Source organism: Bison bison, unplaced genomic scaffold (genome assembly GCF_000754665.1).
Source record: "Bison bison bison isolate TAMUID 2011002044 unplaced genomic scaffold, Bison_UMD1.0 scf7180017864530, whole genome shotgun sequence".
In the NCBI taxonomy this organism is placed as follows: Eukaryota; Metazoa; Chordata; class Mammalia; order Artiodactyla; family Bovidae; genus Bison; species Bison bison.
The window spans coordinates 12,923,153-12,940,754 of NW_011495080.1; the positions used below are offsets into that span (position 1 = coordinate 12,923,153).

The 17,602-nt window shown below is 36.6% G+C and overlaps 1 protein-coding gene across 1 annotated transcript in view; it reads right to left on the reverse strand.

Moving 5' to 3' along the window:
* Positions 1-1,158: 1,158 nt before the first annotated feature.
* LOC104982408 (hyaluronidase PH-20-like) overlaps positions 1,159-17,602 on the reverse strand; it is a 17,382-nt gene continuing 938 nt past the window's right edge. Inside the window, exons 2-4 of the mRNA XM_010831768.1 lie at positions 7,717-8,873; positions 6,917-7,006; positions 1,159-2,368 (exon numbers count right to left, since the gene is read on the reverse strand). Coding sequence (XP_010830070.1) covers positions 1,757-2,368; positions 6,917-7,006; positions 7,717-8,873 — 1,859 coding nt within the window. The 3' untranslated portion in view covers positions 1,159-1,756. The remainder of the gene's footprint in view (positions 2,369-6,916; positions 7,007-7,716; positions 8,874-17,602) is intronic.

Here is a 17,602-nt window from a genome sequence, read left to right on the forward strand (position 1 = left end):
AGAATTAAAAACACTAAAAAAAAAAAAAGCTCAACATTCAGAAAACTAAGATCATGGCTTCTGGTCCCATCACTTCATGGGAAATAGATGGGGAAACAGTGGAAACAGTGTCAGACTTTATTTTTGGGGGCTCCAAAATCACTGCAGATGGTGACTGCAGCCGTGAAATAAAAGACGCTTGCTCCTTGGAAAAAAATCTATGACCAACCTAAACAGCATATTAAGCAAATATACTACTTTGCCAACAAATTTCCATCTAGTCAAAGCTATGATTTTTGTCTTTTATTTGTTCAACAAATATTTAGTGGGCACCTATTAAGTCTCAGACGCTACCCATTACTCTGTGGATACAGCAGCAAGAAAAACTAACACCTGTCCTTTGGATGTTTACCTTATAGGAAGGTGATGGGCAGTTAAAAGAGAGAAATTTTTGTGTGATAATTGTGCATGGGGAAAATGGGGCAGGTCAAGAAGTTTGGCAGCATCTTCCTTGTAAGGCCCAAACTTTTTGGTATGGTCTACAGCAGCCTTCACCATGTGGCCGTCTATTGAATACAACTCTCATCATCACAATCAGCATTCTGTTCTAATAAGGTTTCCTCTATCTCATATCTCCAGATGCACTAATTGCTATTCGGCCTTCAAGGTAATGGACACTTTATATCTCTCATGGTATCTTTGAAATCCTTCCTCAGTCTCTTGTTTGTATACAAGAGCATGCTGAACTATAGCACTTCTCATACGTTTTGCTGTGAGTTTCCACTTTCAATGTCTGTCTTTTTCAAATATACAACAAGCTCACAGATAGTAAGAAGCATGCTGCTTCACCTTGAACCTGCTTAATATTTAGCCTAACAGAAAGAAACACTCAACAAAAGCTATATGAAGGATGTGAATAACTGCTTAGATGAAACAAAGCATTTTAGGTACACAAGATTGTCAAATTTGACATCAAGAATTAAAATTAGAATAATTTATATGTGAACTTTGAAGACACAGTAAACTGTGTACAAAAGTTAACAGGATTATTTGTAGTTTATCTTTCTATAAAACACAACTCGAACAAATTATCAAGATGAAATAGCTAAAAAATATAGTTCTGTGCTGACATAGACTAGTACACTTAGGATATTACTTAAAAAAAATATGATGTTGAGCTTTAATATTTTTGATATTTTTATTGAAAATTACCCATAAAGACATTCATTTGCAGTAAATTAACATTATTCAAACTTTTACTTTTTGCAGAAGAACATAGTATCTCTAAGTATCATAGGCCTTATAATCATTCTCTTATAGAACCAAGAATATAACAGGCATCTCTCAGTATGTATTAATCACACTATGTGAAATATTTGCCATAATTTAAAAAAAGGGTATCATCTTACAAAGTAAATTCTATGCTATCTTAATTATCAAAAGTCTACTTTGACTTTCAAAAGTAAAATGTAGCATCAATGGATTTAGTAATAACACTGCCCTATGATTTTGAATATTAAAGGTGCTGATCACAATTCTTTATCAATCAATACTAACTTCAAGTTAAATTTGATCATGAAAATGCAATCTTTGCTCAAAAAATTAAAATACTATCTTGGCCATGAGTTTTGATTCACATTTCAAATGTAAAATTTCAAATATATAGGTATCATTATTTGCCTAAAAAGTCATTGAAGTTATAAACTATTATAATGTAAAAAAAAATCAAAACATAAAACATGCAGATAGGAAACCTAATAATCACTGAATTTATATTTTAATAGTTTGTTTCATTTTTAATGTTTTGAATGTATAACTGACGGAATATATTTTTCCAGTCAACACTCTTATGGCCCCTTCGGATGGTGTTGGAGAGGGCTTTCCCTGGAAGCCTGATTTTGAGGGACACATGATCTTTCCCAGGAACACGTGCAGACACTTTGGCAGTCGGTGTGGAGGATGAGACAGTGCTAAAAGTGGTAGAAGATATATCTTTCTGGCTAGAAGTGTGCTTACTGTGGTCCGAGTTTAGAGAAGCGTTTATACAAATATCTTTAGCAAAACATACATTAATAGTATGAATGTTTTTTATATCTCTTTTTTTACAGTGGATGTTGGCATAACAACTGCAATAAAAACTTTCAGAAAATTGTAGCAGGTCTTCAAGTGTGGGTTTCCCATGTATGGTGTATTTTCCATATTTCTGCCTTTGAATAGAAAAATTCTTTGGGTTCAGGTGAAGATAGTCGGTTGAATTCCAGTGTTTCCTTGTACACACTCCTTCCTCGTGGCACAACACTTGGCTACACATTTTGGCTGCTAGAGTGACATTGATTATATAAGGATTCAGTATAGTATTCAAGTAATTGCTTAGGTTCATGCAAGATTGCTGTAAAATCGTAAGAAGATCAGATTATTAAGATCCAAGTGAGTTCATATGTTAATTAATTTACTATGTTAAGCAATTTTTTTCATGGAATTCTCCAGGCAGGAATACTGGAGTGGGCTGCCATTTCCTCCTCTAGGGGATCTTCCCAACCCAGGAATTGAAGCCAGGTCTCCTGCATTATAGGCAAATTCTCTATCATCTGAGCCACCAGCGAAGGCCAAACAATTTCTAAAGAAGCATACACATAAAAACCAGACTCAGTAAGAGTAGGAAATATTTTTATCTTTCTTTACTTTAATAAGCAAGACAATTCCAACTGTTCTTTGTAACATTTGTAAGTTTCACATGCTATTTCATGTCACTAAATAACTAATGAGTTGAAGTTTAATATACCCAGCCTTGGGCTTCCTCAGTAATTCCTACACTAACAGGGGTGGAAGTGTGGGTGGAGGGATTAGAGCGTGGGGTCTGGAGTCCTTCTGCCCAGTTTGGAGTCACAGATCCATGAATAGCTAGCTGTGTGAGCTTGGGAATCCCTTGAGCTTTCTTCGTTTCCTTTCTGGGTGACCTTGTAGAAAGTAATTAAACTGGCTATGACTCAGCTTCATCATTGCAAAATACAGATAATTATAGCACTTACCTCATAGAGTTATTGTGAAGATGAAAGGATGCAATGTATGTAAAACAGCTAAGCACAGAGCCCAAGATATCATTGATTACCTCTCAAAGTATAATCAATATAAAGTACAAATAAATGTAATAAATATCACATTTGTCAGATATGTTCGGGCATTGTGAAGAGTGGTTTCTAAACTGCTAGCTCAAAACAACTAAACAGGTTCAACTGAGTTTTTTGTTGTTAGTAGCCAAGTTGTGTCCCATTGTTTGTGACCACATGAACTGTAGCCCACCAGGCTCCTCCGACCATGGGATTTTTCAAACAAGAATAATGGAGTGGGTTGCCATTCCCTTCTCCAAGGAATCTTCCCAACCCAGGTATCAAACACATGTCTCCCTTGTCTCCTGCATTACAGGCAGATTCTTTACTACTTAGCCAACAAGGAAGCTCTCAACTGAGTATATCTTAGGTGTTATGTATAATTCAAGTATGGTTGAACCATGACAGCTCTTTTGAAGATATACTTATTTGGCAGAGTATGAGTCACTAAAATGATTCATCTTGAAACTGATATTTTCCAAAACTGGAAAACTGTCCTTTTCAAAACATGGAAGGTAGTTGCTTTCTTTCAAGATCAACAGTTCCATTGAGTGAATTGGCCGGTTTGTTTGTGGTAGGTTGGCAGGCAAGTTGAGGAACCTTGGCAGCTTCCACTTGAATCTATTTCTTGTTACCTCCTTGAAATGACACCATCAGTGGCAGGCAGAATAAGAGCCTTCCAAGGATATTCATTCTCCAGTCCCATGGAACCTGTGGCTGTGTTACTTTACATGGTGAAAGGGGCTCTCCAGATATGATTAAGGTTGTGGATCTTGAGATGGGCAGAGTCTACAGCCAAACCACCCTGAACGTGACTGATCTCGTCTGATCTTGGAAGCTGAGCAGGGTCAGGCCTGGTTAGTACTTAGATGGGAGGAGATGGGAGAATATCCTGAACCATCTGATGGGCTCAATCTAACCACAAGTCCTTAAAAATGTAGAAACTTTTTATATTTGGATTTTTAAAATGAGCTGGGAGCAGGAGGACAAATACAAAGGTAAGGGACACTCAACCTGGCATTTCTGGCTTTGAATGTAGATGAGAAGACCAAAAACTAAAGAATACAGTGACCTTTTGAAGCTGGAAATCGCTGTAACCATAGCCAGTCAGAAAATAGACATCTTGATGCTACAAACACGAAGAAATGAATTCTGCCAGCAACCCAAACAAGTAAATGAGGGTCTTTCTGTAGAAAGGAATGTAATCCTGCTGATATCTTGATTTTAGTGCATTAAGATCCATGTTGGACTTCTGAAGTACTGAATTGTAAGATAATAATTTTCTGCTGTTTAAACCACTGTTGCTATTTTTATGGCAGCAATAGAAAACCTCTTAATTCTCCAGTAGCTTTACATAGCATTTAGAATACAATTCACTTGTATACTGCCTGCTGGGGTGAAACCTCTCCTTCCTCTTGTCCAGCCCCCTTCACCCACTCCGCCTTGTTTCACAAGCACTGCAGGTACTAGTTGTTTCTCAAGTGTGGCAGGTCCATTCAAACTGCGCTTACTGTCCCCTCTGTGTAGAATTCTCTTTCCTCTCATTTTTAACATAGCTGACTACATCTTGTCATTCAGATTGCAGTTTTAATTAGATAAGATCCTTTTCAGACACCTTTCTTATCCAGTTTCTCACAACTATTTTAATTTTCTGCATAGTACTTATCACATAAAATATTTTTGTTGTTTTGTATTGTTTCTATCCCTCCAAGATTCACAAAGGCAGGGACTTTATCAGTATTATTCAACATAGTAACACCAGTATCAAGAATATATAAGGACTTATTCCAAGATCAGATGATATTGGAGTTGGGTACAGAGATAAGAACTAGATGAGAAGAGGAGAAAAAGAATGAGAATGTTGGAGAATCATTAGCCTGCACAAGATGTAGTCTTTGGAAAGATCTAAACCTGGCTCTCTAAGAGAAAAAAAATCTGTTTTATAGCGTTTCTAAAGACCCATGGTGTAAATACTCCTACCATGGCCCATTTTAAGCTACCAACCTGACATCACTGAGTGCAGAGTTAGGAATCAGGTACCCCACCATTACACTGATGGAAGTATGGTGTGAACTACATATCACTATATAATACCATTTCCATTTATACAGGCACAATAGATGTAAATAACCCTAAAAGTATAAATAATAGGAAAATAAATAATCGATGCATTTTTAGTATTTATTACTTTTGTTTTTAACATAATTTTATTCTAAGCTTTCATAATTTAATTTTTAACAATGACTGTGTTTAACAAACAGTTCACAAAATTTCTGAATATTTATCAGGTCTCATGAATTGGGACCAGAAGAAGCTGGCCCGGTCATAGCATTGGATCTACTAAGATGGAATGGAAGGAATGGTTTGCCTACATTCAATAGCCATTGTTTTAAGTCAATTCCAGTCATTGCAAGTAAACCTGCAGTTACCAGTTTCTCAAGTTGTCAGTGAATCAGAGGAAACACAAGCAATCCATGATTCTATTGATTTCCAATGACATAGGAAAAAGCAAAGTAATGCCAGAATTAACATTCAAAATGATAAATTTGGAAAAGTAGCAGAGATGTGCAGCATAAAGTCCATGGGGAACAATTTCAAGACAGTGTTATTTCAATCCAGTAGAAAATCATCATATTAAAACTGAAGGACTGTCCCTGGGTAAATAATACTGGAGGTGATTTAAGAGTCATAGTAGAAGAGTGTGAATCTAAGATTAAAGTGCAATTAAAAACAAAACAAATGTGACAATTGACTAGTTTGCCATGTCGTCCTACTAATCGGAGAATGCCTGATTTATTCCTCATCAGAGTTCTTAATTTTAAAAGAAGGAGTTCTTAATCTTTAAAAAAAGGAAGTCGTATAGGGAATTTATAAATTGTTCCATCATAGAATTACCAGGATCCTGGAGAAAGAAGTTTATAGATTTGAGAAAACAACTAATAAAAGTTAGAAATATTCTTAGGAGAATTATAATTCTTAAATAATTTTCTGACATGTAAAAGATTTTGCAAAAAGGACATATACCTTTCTCTGAACTTAGTTTCTATTACTTCCCTTAACTGGTGATCAAACCAGAGACAATAGAATCTACTAAATGGGTTGTATGGCTCAGATAACCTTGAAAGAATTTCACAAAGCCAAATATCTTTATAAATGAAGGGAAAATATGGCTAGTCTATCTGAAGGACAAGATATCAAAAGATCTCTTCTGGTCTTTAGAGTATAAGGTTTGTTCTCTGTACATCCTAGGATAAAACCTCTGAGCCAAGAGCTTTATTAGACACCATGGCACCCACATCACTAGTATTCCCACATTGATTAGAGAAGGAAAAGTTTAGCTCTAACTCAGCAGTGTCCATGTAATAGCTTTACTCATGCTTTGAGTCAAGAATATTGAAGAGGTGAAAGATTAAAACCTGACATGGAAAATTGTTTTAAAAAGATGAGAATAAAGGAAGAGAGAAAAGGATTAGGTTGTGATAGTTAAAAGCTTTTTGAATAAAATGCATTAGGAGAAAAGTAATACAATTATATAGTAGAGAAAACACCAAAGACCACATAAGGAAACCAAGACTGTAGTCCTGTTTTTGCTACTTCTTAGTCATGTAGCCTAGGCAATTTCAATTAATCTCATCAAACTTCTGTTTCCTCGCTGGAAAACAGCCTTACAATACAACCACACAAATGGTAGTTTGATTTAGCCACTATTAATTGAGCACCTACTACTGTGTGCCAAAGATCATGTCTATTTTATTATTCAATCCCACAGAAACCCTGAAAAACATTAAAAGCAAAAATATTTTCATCTATTTCCTACCATTTCAACTTACCTTAGTTAGGCTTAAGTTGAAGCTTCCCCACATTATAATTCCAGAAGCACCTAGAGCAATGCTCTCACCAATTGTACTCACAAGGTCATCCTGGCAAAGGTGAAGAGTTAACAGGGAGGAATAAAATGAAGTGTTATATGTCAGACAGTAACACCAAAGCCAAGAATGCTGACCCTACAATAATTATGTAAATATTTCTCCACTATTCATTTCTATCTTTTAAGCCACCACTGCCTACTATAACAAAAATTCAGATTTTCTGCTATTATTTTAATTACTTCTGACAAGAGAGTAGGTCTGTAAAATAAAAAAATAAATAAAAAGAACTGAATTAATACATTATCTATATTATGAAATCCTCCATGGTTGCTAAGAGATTATATGATTACATTAAAATGAAATATAGTCTTATTTATTTTAAATCCATATAATGAGGCAGAACTACCTGAGTGCATATTTCCTAAAGATTGAAAAGTGAAAGCGAAAGTGTTAATGGCTTAGTTGTGTCTGACTCTTTGAGACCTCATGGACAGAGGAGCCTGGTAGGCTACAGTCCATGGGATTCTCCAGGCAAGAATACTTAAGCGAATTGCCATTCCCTTCTCCAGGGGACCTTCCTGACCCAGGGATCAAACTTGGGTCTCCCGCATTGCAGGCAGATTCTTTACTGTCTGAGCCACCAGGGAAGCTTAAAGGTTATTAAACCTAAATTTCACTCCTTTCAAAAATGATGTTCAATTCCACTAAATGCCACTAAATGCAGACAATATTCCATAGCCTTCTCTCCTTGATTTTCTTACCTGAGAAAGGAATTTTGAAGACATATCACTAAAAACTGGACGGGTGTATACAAAAACCGGAAGTGGACTTTTAACATTGGCAACTTTAGACAATCGAATGGCTTCCTGAACACGATTACGAACAAAGAGTCTAGCTTGTGGAGAAGATTTTAGCTTGGTATTCAAATAAACAGAGGGGTAAAGGGCAGTGCTTTCCTTCCACAACCAATTGAGTGCATCATTTCTTCTTTTCTCTTCATCAAAGCAACTTCCATTGTAATTAGCTTGGTTATAATGATGATTGTAACAATCAGGAAAAAGATAATAACCCCATAAGTGGTTTGGCCGAAGAAACTTTCCCAATTTTAAAGTCTCTTGCATGAAGCTCTTTGCTGCCTTTTCAAAATCCGCTTTCGCTCTCTTGGTAGCCTCTTTCAAAGTAAAGTGTCTATTTTGTTGCAGAACCAACTCAATAGATGCCTTCTTGTAAACATCTTTAGGTTTCCAGTTTCTTACCCAGGTAGGCCTCCAGTTTTCCCAGTCAATGACCGCCAAGCCCACGTTGTCTATTGGCATGTAATAGGCAATGTCTTTTTCAGCTTTGTCTAAATGTTTTTTTAAGGAAGCCACCTGAGGAATTCCACCATTCTTATGGACACCTGTTCTTTCATTTATCTTAGGATAGTAGCCAAGCCTATCAGCATAAAATAATGTAATAGGTTGTCCTGTAACATCTTTTTGGGGGCTTCCTACTAAGGAGAAGAGGCCCAGATCTGGAGGCATGCTAAATATTTTAGCACAATGGTTAGTTGGGGCATTCCAGGCCCACAGGAAAGGAATATTTGGAATGAGAGGGGGTGCTGTAAAGTTCAAAGCCAAACAACATGGAACCAGAAGGAAGGTGAACACTGCCTGGGGTGCTCCATTGGACCCAACAAAGTTCCTAAAAGAGATATGCTGGTGCCTTAGCATTCCCACTGCAAAAAGTAATGATTTGCACTTTTTTTCTCCTACACACTTTGGTTTATCTAATATTTGATGTAAGATATAAACACAGAAGAGAAAGTATGGAATGAAGCCACTTTGATGGATAAAAATGTATAATGATGATATGTATTTAAATATTATTCTTCTTGCTTCTTGTTTTAGCAATGTTTTGCAAGTTGCTTCATCTGTAACTGAAAAAAGAAAAAAAGAAATGTAGAATATATTGTTATATTCATTTCTGCATAAGAGACTGTACGCTTTACCAAGTTCTCAGCTTCAAGTGCAGGGAGTTTAATTCAATGTTTGAAAATGGAAGACTCCTGTGTTTGAATCCATAAAATCATTTTCTATGCATGATATAGATCATTTCTTATGTATGATACAAAACCTATAATAGCTAACCATTTTCTAGTTGTTCCAATCATTATTGAATCACAGAGAAGTGAATGAAGCTATTTTTCCTTTTGCTTTCCTAGTTGTGAAGAATGCTGTATCAAGCAATGCCTTAGCAAAAGACTGTTAAGTAAAAATAAATTCCAAGTTGAGCCTCTTAAGCTTGTTTGTTATTTCCTGAAAGACCACTTTATAGTGGTCTGCCAAAAAAAAGTAAAAACAACTTCACAGAATTTTGAGGTTTTATATATATATATATATATTTGCTTTTTAAGGGAGGAGGAGGCAAAAATCACTTCTGCCAGAGGTAATAATGCTAAAGTTTGCTTGAAACTATTAAATCAAACAACACCTCCCACTGAAGGGTAAGTTGAAGTGCTATTTAGAATGATGCTCCATCAGATGTCAAAGAAAGTGAAAGTCAAGTCCCTCAGTTGTGTCCAACTCTTTGCAACCCCATGGACTGCAGCCTACCATGCTCCTCCATCCATGAGATTTTTCAGGCAAGAGTACTGGAGTGAGTTGCCATTTCCTTCTCCAAGGGATCTTCCCAACAAAGGGATCAAACCCAGGTCTCCCGTGTTGCAGGCAGACACTTTACCATCTGAGTCACCAGGAAAGCTCACTCTACTGTATGTCAAAGTAATGTCCAATCATGTTTACAGTTAATAAAATATCTTATGAGATCATATCTTCCACTGAAAGAACTGGTTCTGGTCTTGCTTAATAAAAGCGACATATGAATTTTGTTATTTTATAGCCTTTGATAATTGAGATTATAGTGTCATTCTTATTGTCACAGCATGAAATGTTAAGGTATATTTTGTGGTACAATAAAATAGTCAAGGACAAGAAATTAGCTATGTGTTATTTAAAACTTAGTATCTGCAAAAATTACCTATAAGAAGGCATATTTAAATATGCTACATTTCTAGGAGAAAACTAGAATGTCTATTTTAATTAGATTAGTAGCATATGCTATATAAAGGTACAATGAGAATTGTACCATTTTTTCCCACAAACATTTGACCTTACCATAGCAAATTATCCACTTATCCCCATTTCTATAAAAGGAATTACTCTAAAGAGGACATCATAAACAGAATAAAATAAAACCCTAAGAATTGTTATAGTCTCATTCTTTGAAGATAATGGATTTTTTTCCCCCTTAATGTTTAGAACATATAAAGGAACTAAAGATTTTCACAGTTTAAGCCCTTCTAAACTTCCTTATTTAGGACCTAGATAATCTTCACCTAAAATAATGGTGGAGGAAAAACTAATTCCTTCCAATTACCAATTACCAACACAAATGCCTGAATGGTAGCTAGTGAAACAAGTACATGGAACTAAGAAAGGATCAGATGTCCCTATATCTCAGTGAAGGAGTAAGTTAGGCTTATTGAAATAATTAACATTCAAACCTAATTTCCACATGGTCATTTTATATAAGGAAAACATGGGACAGAATGAGCCTATTAGGAAGAATTCTACCCACAGAAATCTTCAAAAAAGAATGGACATGTGTGTCTTCCTTATGAAGAAATAATGAAAGAGAGCAGATTGTTAAAAAAAAAATAGACACTTCTATCCTTGAAAATTGTGAATCTAAAATTTAAAAAGTAATAATGTTGTTGACATTTAAAGAAGGCTGGTACTCTACTGGGTTTAACATGCCCCTCCCAACCCAAATACACTTCCACCTCAAACCCCAGAATGTGACCTTACTAGAAAACAGAGTCTTTGCAGATAAAAATAATTAAAGATATTAAGATGATATCAACTTGGATTTAGAGTTGGACCTAAATCCAGTGACTGGTACTTAAATAAGAAGAAGAGAGGACACAAAGATAGAAAGATACAGGGAAGAAAGCTGTGTGACTATGGAGACTGAAATAATGCAGTTATGGACCAAGGAATGCCAAGGATTTCCAGGAGCCAACAGAAGCTAAGAAAAACCAAGGAAAGGCTATTTTCTGGAGTTTTGAGAGGAAAAATGGCCCTTCTGACTCCTTGATTTAGAACTGCTATCCTTCAGAATAGTGAGATAATAAATTTCTATTGCTGTAAGCCACCAAGTCCTTGGCAATTCATTATGGTAGCCCTGGGAATCTCATTCTAATCACCAAATGTGAAGAACAGATTGTAATTTCTACAAGTCTGTTTTCTCAAACTGGTTTCAAGAGAAAGATTAGTATATTTATATGTATCAGGAAGTAACTCATTTACCCAAACTGACCTAAAAACAACAAACCAGTGACAGATCCAGAACCTGCATCTTTCAGACTCATTTTGTGGAATAAAACCTTCTTGAAGTCTTCAGAGTTTAAGGGGAAAAGGAGAATTCCTTCATCCTTTGGGCCACCTGATGATTGTCAACATAACCTCCTCAAATGTCACTGTTTCACACATAGCAAGGCAACTGGTATCTGTGTGAGCCAAGGTAATGATCAGAATCCGAAGCACACAAGGCCAGAAGACTCACTTGAACTTGAATGCAGGTTTGAGTCCCAGAGATGAAAAGAGTTCTAGAGAAATTTAATATCTCTGGGCAAATAGACAGACAGTTCAGAGACTAGGGTGTTAATATATAAGTGAGAGAAAAGAAAGGAAGCAGAGATAAACAGTTTTAGGTCTAAAGTACAAAGCAAGATCTCAACATCACAGATCATAGATTTTTAGTCAAAGACTTAAATGAATCCCAGCTAAACTGTTAGCAGAATCTTAGGGATTCTCAACATTCATTTCTGAGGCCCAGTTAGAAGAACCTGCATAATTCCAGAGCAATATGAGTAGGAAAGGTACATTTGGGCTGGCTGAGGTTTTAATTGTCCCAAATACCTCTCAACATACTCAGGGCCTTATTACCTAAAGATAATAATAAAATCAGCCAATCATGCATGCAACATTCACTGAACCCCCATAGTATGCCAGGTACTGTGGCAAGCAGTAGTAACAAAGAATAAGAAGAGGGGTGAGGGGAAGGAGAGGGAAGAGGAAAAGAAAAAGAAGGAAGATGAGATGAAGAGAAAGATGATAGCACACACTTGCTGACAGGTATTAGGAATGCAGAAATTGATGGCCAGATGTGAAAAGCACAATAGTGCTTTAGGATATGTCTAAAGCACCATGAGAGTCAAATACCAAAGATCTCTGGGTAGGTGAGCTATGGCTCCACACAGAGAAGAATGCTCAAGCTGGACAAACCCAAGTAGGAGTAGGGGCTGGGAATGGAAGCAGGGATTAGATACAGAGGAGTAGTGTTCGGAGCAATATATTCAATAATCCAGTAGGGAGAAATTTGAGGACCTGAGAAAGAAAGATAATGTTGACAATGAGGAGGCTCAGATATCATACCAAGGGTTTCTGACTGTAGCCCTTAGGCAAGTGACAGAATAAATGAGAATGCAAGATGTGTGGAACTATGGCCAAAGTCAAAGGTCATATCCTGTTCTAAATGAACATCTGCTATTTGGCTTGAGTTGTTTGGAATGGTGCCAAATCCTTCAAGGTTTAATACGAAAAATTTTTAAATGTGGACATAATTTTACATTAGGACAAATGTCTGTATGTATAAATGTTGGTAGTGTTCAAACATTGTGGAGAGGGGGTAAAATATATCAGCTAACAGAGCTTTGGGTTGTCTATCAAGGATCTTTGCTCCAAAATAGTGTTTTGTTAGGGTAGTGACATGATCAGATTTGTTTCATAACAATTATTATAACCATGCTATATAATAATAATTGTTATGAAACAAATCTGATCATGTCATTACCCTAGAGATGCAAGACAAAAGGAATAGAAATAAGTTAGAGAGTAGAAGAGTAATAGGGGGATTTCCCTGGTAGTCCAGTGGTTAAGACTGCACTTCCAATGCAGGAGGTGAGGGTTCAGTCCCTAGTTAGGGAGCTAAAATCCTGCATGCTTCATGGCCAAAACATTAAACAGAAGCAACATGGTCACAAATTCAATAAACACTAAAAATGGCCCAGATCAAAAAAAATCTTTAAAATTTTACATTAAAAAAGAAGAGTGACTCTGGGGGAGAGGGAGAGGGTGGGAAGATTTGGGAGAATGGCATTGAAACATGTATAATATCATGTATGAAACCAGTCGCCAGTCCAGGTTCAATGCACTATACTGGATGCTTGGGGCTGGTGCACTGGGACGACCCAGAGGGATGGTATGGAGAGGGAGGAGGGTTCAGGATGGGGAACACAGGTATACCTGTGGTGGATTCATTTTGATATTTGGCAAAACCAATACAATATTGTAAAGTTTAAAAATAAAATAAAATTTAAAAAAATAAAAATAAAAAAAAATAAAGAGATAATTTAAATCATCTGGGATAGTGTCAGGTATTAAGCAGACACTCCATAACTGGAAGCTACTGTCATTGTCATTGATATTTACTTGTACGAAACCCACGTTGACTTCTCTGTGGTGAAATAAACCCAAGAGTTTAATGATGTATGTAGAAATGTGTGAAAACTGTCAGTAAGGGTCCAACTGAGCCACCAGGAGGGCTTTGTAAGATGCAACAGGGACTGTTCACTTGCATGTCTGGTGTGGCCCAGTGTGTTCAGCTCAGTTCAGTTCAGTTCAGTCACTCAGTCGTGTCCGACTCTATGCGACCCCATGAATTGCAGCATGCCAGGCCTCCCTGTCCATCACCAACTCCCGGAGTCTATTCAAACTAATGTCCATCGAGTTGGTGATGCCATCTAGACATCTCATCCTCTCTCATCCCCTTCTCCTCCTGCCCCCAATCCCTCCTAGCATCAGAGTCTTTGCCAATGAGTCAACTCTTCGCATGAGGTGACCAAAGTATTGGAGTTTCAGCTTCAGCATCAGTCCTTCCAATGTACACCCAGGACTGATCTCCTTTAGGATGGACTGGTTGGATCTCCTTGCAGTCCAAGGGACTCTCAAGAGTCTTCTCCAACACCATAGTTCAAAAGCATCAATTCTTGGGTGCTCAGCTTTCTTTATAGTCCAGTGTGTGGCCACAAGTAAACCAGAAGATATTTCCTTCCCTTTTTTTTCTTAGATGCTCAGCCCTCAAGTGGCTTCTGGCAATCGCCTCCTCTGAACCTCAGTGATAGAGATGTTCTTCTTTAAAAGTTCAAAAATCTAAGAATAGTTTTAACTACAAATAAAGTTTACCTTTTACTAAAAAAAAAAAAAAAAAAAGAAGAAGAAGAAGAGTGATAATGACTGGAAAAGAACAAGACAACAGCCATTGGTCACCAATTGCATTTGGAAGATTAAGGAAGCTGGTAACTTGAGACTCCTTGGTTTCTGGCTTGAACAGTTAGAAGGGATCAAACTGAATCAAAAAGAGTCACTCAGTCTCTTTATCCCCATAATTCTCCGTTTGTTAGAAAAATAGTAACAAACTTGATAAAGATAATGGTAGTGAAATTTCCTATAAAAAGTAAAATATCTTAGATATCTTAAATATTTTAAGCTGTTTTTTAGATGTCATTTTATGCCCTGTTCAGATCTGCTACAAAATAATTTGGGTTGGGGAAGGGTGACTAGGTGGGAAGGAGAAGATTTGAGTTTAGGTGGAAATGATTGGCCATGGATTAATAATTGTGGAAACTGGTGATGAGGATATGAAGGTCAATTTTTTCTACTTCTGTGTATGTTTGAATTGAAGGAGATGAGGATGTGCCATCTTCAAATATGCCCCTTCAGCATATTGATGATTTTGAGCTGAAGATACTTGAGAAAGAGCAAGTATAGGAAAGCCTTTCTGATCTCCCTATTTCTACCTAAAAGCAGGACACAAAATTTTCCATAAGAAAGATGCCCTCTTTGGTACCAGAAAGATAACATTCTTATCACTGGCAATGGGGAAACAGTGCCAAGATGAAAATCTCCTATATTGTCTATGGGTTTCCTTTTATGTCTTCTTTCCTTAGGACCTCCTCAGTCTCCATTACTTCACAGTCCCCAGATCAACCAAGCATGATAAAGGCACTGTTACAATACCCAGCAAACAGCCTCTAGCCTCATGATACTAAAAGGGATTATATGTATATATATATACACACATATATATGTATATATATATATAAGGGATTATATGTATATATATATACACATATATGTATATATACATATACATATATGTATATGTATATATATGTATATATATTATATATACACACACACACATAATATATAAATTATATTCATAAAAACTCTGGGAACCATTCTTTAACATGACAAATAAAAAGCATAATTCCAAGTGAAGCAGCAGTTCCCAGATGTATTGCCCTCATAGCACTTATACACTAACCATATCAGAAGGGCATGTGCCCTTTCTGAACTGTTTAGTTTATCACTTCAACGCAAAGGCTGACTTCTACCTCCAGTAACAAGTAACCATGAATCCAAACTGAATTCTGAGTAAACTTCTGAAATAAGAGACCAGTGTAATATCCTCAAAGCAGAAAAATCCCCAAAGCAGGTTCTTCTTTTAAAGCAGAAACTTATGTTTTCAGGAAAGAAAGGTGCTTTCAAGCAAGACATTTTTCCTAGAAAATTTCACATTAAACTGTGATATTTTATAATGTAACTTGGCCAGAAATAGATAAGGTGATAAACTTGGCTCAATAAGAGAAGTTAGTAGCATTTTTGCTGGCATTCCATCAACTCCTTTTCCTTCCCCATTCCTATCATTATTATTACTATTATCATCAGCATTTCTTATTATTGGTTCCTTACACTTTGTCTCAACTTTGTCAGTTTCTCCTGCAGATAAATTTTACACAGGTTGGAGATCCTCAAGACTAAAAAATATTGCTAATCCTTAATCTGTGTATTCCCTATAAAGCACAAGTAAATGCAGAAAAATTTTCCTCCTAAAGTCAAAGATGTAGCTTTAAAAACACAGCACATTACACAACTTTTAATTTTTTTTTTTTTTCACAGAAAGGCATACCTCATGTTCCCTATCAGGCTACACAGGAGAAATTTGAAAAGACTACTTACTTTTGAAGCGAAATTTAAGTTTTCTTCTAAAAAGTCTTTAGGTCAGAAACAGTTCCAGATAATCTAATAGGTCTGCAGTATTTAACCTGCTGGATGATAAAAGACAGCTCTTTGCCCAGTCAGTTAAAGAAAGACTTAATTTTTTGAGATGTTATTGTGTGATGGGGGAAAGGGGAATTTTGTATGTGTGGGTGTGTGTATTTTGTATGTGCGGGTGTGTGTATTTCAATATGTGTGTTTGAATTCCAGCAAATTCAAGTGCCTTCCTAATAGAAAGAATTAGCCAGGATGATAAGTTAATATAAGAATGCTATAAATGTTTCATTGACATTTGAAGTGAGTTTAAGAACCCAATGATAGAACAAACTCTTATGGCAGTTGTTTTGATGGTTAAACATTTTGTATATAATGACAGATTTTTGCAGTGTAATATAGATGAAGAATCAACTTTAAGACACTGGTTTCAAGGAAATATAGCATTCAGTGTAAAGTTAATCTTTTACTACAAAATTTAAAAAATGAATTAGACTGAATATTTTCAAAATGATGAAGAAAGCCATGTTTGATATTTGTTAGCCATAGGAAAATAATTTTCTGAGTTCTGTTTTGTTCCATAAGGTGGGACTGGAGCGGGAAGAAGAGAAAAAGAAGAGTCAAATAAATAACACAGTTCCTCAAAAGAAGTCCCCAAAATCTAATTTTATTTAATTGCTGTAGTGGAACAAAGAGATATAATTTATACATGCTCATCTTATGCAATAAAAGCTTGTCCCATTGAGCCATGGCATAATCAGAAAGTAATCTAGTTAAGAAGCTAGGGAGGCGGCCCTAAGATAGCGAAGGAATTGGACGGGGAGACCACTTTCTCCCCCAAAATTCATCAAAAGAACATTTGAACGCTGAGTAAATTCCATAAAACAACTTCTGAATGCCAGCAGAGGACATCAGTTCAGTTCAATTCAGTTCAGTCGCTCAGTCATTTCCAATTCTTTGCGACCCCGTGAATCGCAGCACACCAGGCCTCCCTGTTCATCACCATCTCCCAGAGTTCACCCAAACTCACGTCCATCGAGTTGGTGATGCCATCCAGCCATCTCATCCTCTGTCGTGCCCTTCTCCTCCTGCCCCCAATCCCTCCCAGCATCAGAGTCTTTGCCAATGAGTCAACTCTTCGCATGAGGTGGCCAAAGTACTGGAGTTTCAGCTTTAGCATCATTCCTTCCAAAGAACACCCAGGGCTGATCTCCTTTAGAATGGACTGGTTGGATCTCCTTGCAGTTCAAGGGACTCTCAAGAGTCTTCTCCAACACCACAGTTCAAAAGCATCAATTCTTCATCACTCAGCTTTCTTCACAGTCCAACTCTCTCATCCATACATGACCACAGGAAAAACCATAGCCTTGACTAGACGAACCTTTGTTGGCAAAGTAATGTCTCTGCTTTTGAATATGCTATCTAGGTTGGTCATAACTTTTCTTCCAAGGAGTAAGCATCTTTTATTTCCATGGCTGCAGTCACCATC